We start from the raw sequence: 8,146 nt of genomic DNA on the forward strand, positions 1-8,146 counted from the left end.
CGAGGGAACCATCAGGCCTCTAAGGACGACTTTTCCCAAGCGTAAGCGTAGGCCATGCTGATGGTTAGGAAAACAGGCAAACAAATCAGAAGATCAGCTTGGCTAAGCAGTTGTCGATGCCCCATCACTGGGAGTGTTCAGGCTGGATGGGGCTTTGAGCAAACTAGTGAATGATGTCCTTGCCCATGGCAGGGGGATTAGACCACATAATCTTTAATTCAAGTTCGCAGATTGACACCAAGTTGTGGACAAACAGTCAATATACTAGCAGACTGGGCTGCAAGAGAGGCCAAGACAGCTTAAAATTAAGAAAGGGCAAATGTGAAGCTCTGGGAAAGAGGAACTACTTGCAATGATACAAACCAGGGGATGGCTGGCAGGGGAGCAGTTCTACTGAGAAGAAGCAGAGGCACATCAATAAGCAGCAAGTAGAACAGGACCCAGCAGTGTCTCCTGGCAGCAAAAGCAGCCAACAGCAACCTGGTGTGTATTAAGAGAAGTTTAGTAGATTGAGGGTAGTGATTATCCCCCTCTACTCAGCACACATTAGATTGCATTTAGAATACTACACCCAGTTTTTGACTCTGTCAAGAAAACAGAGATCAGTTCAATTGCAGCATGTTCAGTGAAGGGCTACCAAGATTGTCAGCACACTTGTACTGCAAGGAAGGAGAAACTGAAGGCACTGTACTTGTTGAAGCCTGGAGAAGAGTAGGCTTTGGGAGAGTACCTAACAGCAGCCTTCCCATACCTACTGATCATCAAGCTGATCATCAAGATGAGACAAATTCATGGTAGTTCCTGGTGGGGGAATGAGAGATAATGGGCTTAAGTTGAAACAAGAGGAAAGATGAAGCTCCTGATCTCTGGTTATCATTGTCAAACCTTCATGATTCTTTACACATACCAAGTTCAAAATCAACTGAAATGATTTTCAGCTTTCATGAACAACCAGCATGCAGAAGTAATGAGAAACAGTCCATAGCTTGATGTTCTGAAAACATTAATACATTTTCTCTTTGATTAGTTTTGAGCTTCATTATACATATGACCTCAGTTTTCAAGTTTTCGTTCCAGTGCAAGCACCCTAAAAACATATTCTTTAGAAATGAGTAGGTTTACATTCTCTAAGAATAATGTGAATCAGAAGACAAGATATAAAAAAGAACCTTAAAAGTAAAAATAAATATAAAAAGTTTTGGTAAAAAGACCCCACTGCTAAAAACCACAGCTTTGTTCCAATCATAGAATCATCAATGTTGGAGGAAAACTCTAAGATCATCAAGTCCAACCTGCCACTGTGCTGTAACCCCTAAACCCTAAACAATATAATTCAGCATCAGAAAATGCATCAACAAACTGAATTGTAGCTTTATCATAAAGTAATGGAGATTATCAGCTTGCCAGTTTTCTGCCAGTTACAGGAGACAGCTTTGTCTGGAGCATTGAGTTATGGTTGGAGAACCAGGACTAGAAGATGCAAACTTCCTTTCATCTGGATCTGCTGAAGGATGAACTGTCTTCTGACTGTAAAAAGATACTGGTCCAAAATTGCATAAAAAGCTTATCAGTTTTTGATTTATCTACATTCAAGCAAATGAATATGACTTTGTCAATATCTAAACATCAATTATAAAAAAGGCCTTAGCTCTTATATTTTATGTTAGTGGAGGACTGTTTGTTAAAACACAAAACAATCCAAAAGACTTTGGCCATGATTTGGCCTATTTATCTTCACACACTAACACTGTGTGAAGGAGGCTGTCCCTCCTGAGAAAAGAAAATTAGGCACCAGAAACAGCTCAGCTGCTCTTCAAAGTGCTTGTTTATGAAGCTCTGATGACTTCATTTCTCATGGAAGATCTTCCAGGGAAAACGTAGCAGCTCCTTCACCACTGAATTCTACCACTTCTCTTCCGTCTTTGTTTAGTCCACAAAGCAATTATTTCCTTATGATTTAAGATCTGAAACAAAAGAGTAAGAAAAGCACACAGGTAAATTACTATGCCTTGTCTTCTAGAAATTGAACTGCTTATATGAAAATACTGCAAGTTTTAAATACTAATAAAGTGTGAAGATGAATTAAGAAACTGTCACATGATTTACAGCAATCCAATTAGAGCAGCTACGTGACCCTGATAGCTACTAGATGTTTTATCCAGATTATCTGTTTATGATTAGACACATTCCTCTGCAACTGAAGCAGGTTCAAAACATTTATTATTGCCAGCCACTTGCTAAGCACCTGGCTACCTGTGAAGCTGTTCTGACTCCATGACTTTGGATCACATAACCAGGCAATTAAGACATCACTTGTATGTAAAGGTTATATGCCTATAATCTCAGTATCAGCTGTGCATCACACATGCATGTGATGCTGCTGCTTTTTTTCCCACACAGTTATGCTAGGCGTTTTTGGAGTTTTCTCTTTTGAGGATTTCAAATATAGGTCTTATCTGACAATCAAGGAAGCTGAAGGCAAAGAGAAGTTACAGTGCAGAAAGTTAGAATTCAACAAGTTCAAGACTAAGTGCCCAACCTAACTCACTGCACACAACATGCATCAACCTCTAACTAGGCTGATTTCCAATAAAGCACACACAAGCTCACCTACATCAGTGTGTCTATCTTGGTGCACACACCACAACTGTATAAGGGGAACCACCTGGATGTGCCAAGGCACTAACTATGTCCTTCAATTTTTGCTCCTATTTTGATAACACCACCATCCCTTTCACTAGTCTCTAGCTCAGCATCACTCCAGCCTAGGATAAGTTGTCAGGAGAAGGTCTAGGAGAGCAGCATATGGTGACATATGGTACTCATGACTGTAGACAATCAGAAAAAGAAAGATGCTCCTAGTCTGGTTCTCACAAGGTTCCTGGATAGGTCTGAAGTATTTTTATGATTTGCATGTTTAAAACCCAAGCAAATTTACTACTTTACCTACAGCTGACTATTGCCAGCTTGGTGGCAAGACTAAAGAATATGACTGAGAAGCCAGCCAGGGCACGTGTGGCTGTGCTACTTCCTTGTGTCTATGCAGTGAGAGGGTCTGAATATAAAATAGGGTTCTCTCATTTTATAGCTGTGGTGATAAGCATCAGGTTTCACATTCCTCACAGAACACGCAAAATGTTCTGTTCTCACACGGCTTGCAAACAGCACCAAAGCAAGCACAGCTACATCTGATGTCTTGGCATGATGTAACAACAGAACTATTTCAGATGCTAAACCTTTAAGTGTGATGTAGGAGCACAGCTGAGCCAAATATGTAGCCCATGCAAAGCACCATGTCATGTAGGCCAGGAACGATATGCTGACTTCATTTGGTCTTCAGTATTACTCCATGGTAACTCACAGGGTCTGACTCAGTTATTAGACACCACAGCTTCCTCTGCAGCTATACAGCCCTGTCTCAAGTCTGTTTCCTTGTTTCATAACAGTTTCATCAGCAGTTTTGTCTGCAGAACAGAGTCAGGTTTCTTAGACTCAGTCCTAACTCCCTCTCACCCTTCCACTCATCCATGTTTCCTCACATTGGGAGATATTTTTCCCCATATTTTCAGCGTTGTTTTCAGTAAATATCAGAATGTGATTGCTTGGCTGATCATTCAACAGAAGTATCAAAGCTGGAGGAACAAAAAACTCTGCAGCAGTAATGTGCCACTTCCACATTGCTGTGCATTTTGAGAATCTTTAAACAGCTTATCTGCATCAGCAATCTCCAAAGGGTGCGTGCACAAGGTTACCCACTGTGGTGCAGCAAAAAAAAGTTTTGCACCATTAACAAAATTTAAAAAAGAAAAGTACTGTTTACTTCATCCTTATCATTTGCTGATTTTTATTTTTGTGCATGTTTTATAACATATATAATGTATATAACACTTGAGTACAGTAGTAATCATATAGAATTTATAAATATACATAAATTGGGGGTGTATGTTCAAAGTATTTTACTGATGTGGTGCACAATCAAAAACGTTTGGGGATTGCTGATGGACAACACGGAAAGCAGAAACCAGTATATGATGTTCATAGTTAAATAAGGACTATATGACAGACAAAACAACATTTTTCCTTATCAGGAAAGGAAAATTGTTTACAGTCAATCTGCAAACCTCACTGCTTACCAAACAAAAATGCTTTGATACACAGTGGCTTATAGTACCCATTTTCAAAAAGTTTTTTGCATTTTATTTTAAAATATTGAAGTCAGATAAAAAAAATTCAAAGCAAGAAGTTTCTGGTGTCTCAGTTAATAAATCTAGAAACAAAACCAACCTCCAGTTGGAAAGCACCCATAAGGATCATCGAGTCCAACTCCCTGCTTCTCTTGGGACTACCTAAAACTAAACCATATGACTAAGAGAGCAATTACTACTCTAAGTTTAGCTTACAAAGCACCTGGTAGCATTGCAGAAAATCATGCTAAACACCTAGTTGTAGAAAATCCAAAGTTCCTATCTGTGAAACAGGAAGTTTCCAGACAGAATAGTTGAAGACATAGCATGGTGCTATATCTCAAAGTCGTCAGTCCTTGTGACAGCTAGGTGGTGAACATAGAAGTACCTTCCCCAAACTAGAAAATTCAATGGTAGCACGAAAAATCACCTGCCACCAATAATCATTAATTTCTCAATTGCCAAAGGATATAGTTGAAGTGTATGATCTGCTTAGAAATAATATCACTGGAGTTGTGTAAGATTTTTTTCAGAAGACCAACCCCTGATTCTAAGTAAAACTGCACATAAATATGTAATAAAACTTCCTCATTGCTGGTGTGTCTGCAAAGTTTAGACAGATTAAGATTATAATAAGAACCACTGCTGAACTTTGATACCAGCTTTGTCACTGCCTTACTGACAACTCAGCTACTATAACCCTTCATCACTTGTTTAGACATGGAATAAAGCCAAAGTGCAAACAAGAGCAAGAGGTGTGTTATTAATGCATGTTAGTAACAGTTTCAAACTCTGTGCAGCTGTGTCCAGCTCTGGGGCTCCCTACACAAGAAACATGTTGACCTGTTGGAATGAGTCCAAAGGAGGGCCACAAAAATGATCAAAGGGCTGGAGCACTTCTCCCATGAAGACAGGCTAAGAAAAAGTTGGGACTGTTCAGCCTGGAGAAGAGAAGGCTCTGGGGAGACCTTGTAGAAGCCTTCCAGTACCTAAAGATAGCCTATAAGAATGCTGGAGGACTTTTCACACAGGCACAGAGTGATAGGACAAGGGGGAATGGCCTTAAGCTGAAACAGAGTAGGTTTAGATTAAATATTAGGAAGAAATTCTTGCCCATAAGGGTGGAGAGGCACTGGAACAGGTTGCCCAGAGAGGCTGTGGGATGTCCCATCCCAAGAGGTGTTCAAGGCCATGTTAGATGGGGCTCTGAATAACCCATTTAGTGGAAGGTTCCCTGCCCATGGCAGCAAGGCTGAAACTAGATGATCTTTAAGGTCTCTTCCAACCCAAACCATTCTGTGATTCTTAAGTGGCTACATTGGCCAGTCTTCTGAACATTTCCATCACAAACATCTGATACCCTAGCACACCTCACACAAGCACATGCTCACCACACATATACCACTTCCCTCCACTCTTGTTTTCTACTTCAGTACAAAGGGTTCAGAGACAAGCCCAGCATTGCTACTCTTGAACTCTGTGCCACTCTCCCAAGACACAAGGAGCTTCACCCTCACATACCTTCTCTACTGCGGCTGGAATAGTTGTTCACATACTCCCCATTTCCACCTTTTGCATCCTGGGTCACTTCTGCAAGGACAAAGGCAATACTCAGACAACCCCAGACCTCACAACACACTACATCTCTGGCCCAGATGGATCAAGGATAATCTGACTGAGGTCTGGGCCATTTGTTTGGAGGCACTCAGCAGCTGTGGTGCCATCCATAACTTCATATCAAGAAGCATTACACAAAAGTCACAATTAACAAAGACTGCTCCACAGTACAGGCACTTACCTCCTTCATTTATGCCACTGTCATCTGCATGCTTGGTTTCTTGCAAGCTGCTGTTCTCCTTCTCAAAGGTGTCTGAAGAGAGATCAGAAGACAACTACAGTCCCCTGCCTTGCTCAGCTTCAAGGTGCGGCTTCATAGCTAAAGTCTGAGTAGCTAGTTAGAACTCAACATGTTGCCAACATCCATATCTGATGCCAAAAGGCCCACACCTTTCCCCAAGGACAGACCCCCAGCTCAGAACAGGCACTCACCTCCCTCAGTTACATCGTGGTCAACTGCACAGTTGGATGTCAGGGTGCTGTTCTGCATGGCAGAAGATTCTGAAAAAGAGATCACAGTAGAGCTACAGTTCTCAGGAATATCTCACTGCTTAACTTCACAGTGGTATCAGTCATTGCTTAGAGATGAGTAGTCAGCTACAATTCCTAAGACAAACAGAATCACTAAGGTTCACTTCAGGAGGGTGTGTAACCCAACATCATTATCAATGACAGTTCAACATTCAGTTCTAGACAGGTTTCTCAAGACTTTCTCCATTTTGGTCTTAAAAACCTCCAAGGGTCGAAACTCCATGATGACTCTGCTGACTGTCTTAGTGATAGTTATACTTAGAGGCAGAAATCTTTTCCTCATATCCACACAGAATCTCATCTGCTTTAATTTAGGACCATCACCTTGATACCCTGCTAATACACCTCAGTAAACATCGGCTCAGCCAATAGGTATTGGCAGCTGCTGTTAGGTACCCTGAAAGTCTGTTCTTCTCTGGGGTTGAACAAGCCAAATTTCTTCAGCCTCTCCTCAGAGGAGTTGTCCTCCTGCCCAGCCACATTGGTGACACTCTGCTAAACATGCTCAAATTTATCAGCACTCTTCCAGCACTGGTTGGGCCATAAACTAAATGCAATACTCCATATGTCATCTAACAAGTGCCAAGTAATGGGAAAAAAACTACTTTCTTCAATCCACTGGCTTAAGTACTCCTTAAAACAGCCTAGGATGCTCTCAGCCTTCTTTGCTGCCAGAGAGCACTGTTGACTCATAGTGTACTGTCCAAGAGGACTCCCAGGTACATTTCTGAAGAGCTGCTCCCTTGTCAGATAGTCCCCAGCCTGCATGACTGCAGGGTGTTGGTCCACCCAGGTGCAGGACCCTGCATGGTCACTGCAGAATTTCATGAGGTTCATGCAGGCATCTGCCCTGCTCCTTTACTGATTGTCTGCACTCCACATTTTGTTGTCATCTACAAACTCAGTGACATTGTTTTCGCTTCCTTGTCCAGGTCACAAAAAAATACAGACCTATGTGGTACTCCACTTACCACTGGCATCCATGTGGAGTACAGCCCATTAACCACTGTTAAACACAGTGGAGTGGCTAACCACAAGACTTGACAAACTGGCAATTTTTCTACCCACGTAGACAGACTCCTATCCAGACTAGGACATCCCATCTTAGGACTCCCAACAATGCTGGGGACACTGCATAAAAAGCCTTGCTAAAGTCAAGGTATATGACACCCATTATTTTCCCCTCATCTGCAGATCTAGTAATTTCATCCAAAAAAGGCTGACAACTTGGACAACTGTGATTTACACTTATTCCCCAATCACCAACTTTCTTCTGTGACCAGAAACATGTTGCACGAAGACTTGCCCCATGATTCTCCCAGGGATGAAAGTGAGCCTGACTGACCTTCATCATTAATGAAGATGTTAAAGAGGACTGGACCCAGTACTGAAGTACACCACTACATATTTGGCCTCTAACCACTGGACCCAGTACTATGGTACACCACTACATATTTGGCCTCTAACTAGACTTCATAGCAGTGATCACATCCCTCTGATCTCAGCCATCTGGCCAGTTTTCAGTCCACCTCACTGTCTGCTCATCTAGCCTATACTTATCAGCATTAGTGACCACTAAATCAATCCCCTGTTCAATAACAGCCCCACATTTTCCTTGTTTATTCTTTTACAAACAACCTAGCAGCAGAGGATGCTCTTATTGTCCTGTCCATCCCACAGTGGTTTCAAACCTCCCTGAGCCCAGGCTTTCCTGACATCATGCTTCCCTGTCCAGGCAGTGTTCCTAAATTGCTCTATTGTAGTCTGTTCCTCCCGCCACATCTAGTTTAAGGAATTTGAGCACTGGAACCCTG

At 41.9% G+C, this 8,146-nt stretch overlaps 1 protein-coding gene across 1 annotated transcript in view; it reads right to left on the reverse strand.

Moving 5' to 3' along the window:
- Window positions 1–218: 218 nt before the first annotated feature.
- Window positions 219–8,146, reverse strand: part of CD58 (CD58 molecule) — a gene marked incomplete at its 5' end in the record, with an annotated part of 20,657 nt that continues 12,729 nt past the window's right edge. Inside the window, 4 exons of the mRNA XM_009071627.1 lie at window positions 219–277; window positions 5,706–5,774; window positions 5,983–6,054; window positions 6,234–6,302. Coding sequence (XP_009069875.1) covers window positions 219–277; window positions 5,706–5,774; window positions 5,983–6,054; window positions 6,234–6,302 — 269 coding nt within the window. The remainder of the gene's footprint in view (window positions 278–5,705; window positions 5,775–5,982; window positions 6,055–6,233; window positions 6,303–8,146) is intronic.

Source organism: Acanthisitta chloris, unplaced genomic scaffold (genome assembly GCF_000695815.1).
Source record: "Acanthisitta chloris isolate BGI_N310 unplaced genomic scaffold, ASM69581v1 scaffold1963, whole genome shotgun sequence".
In the NCBI taxonomy this organism is placed as follows: domain Eukaryota; kingdom Metazoa; phylum Chordata; class Aves; order Passeriformes; family Acanthisittidae; genus Acanthisitta; species Acanthisitta chloris.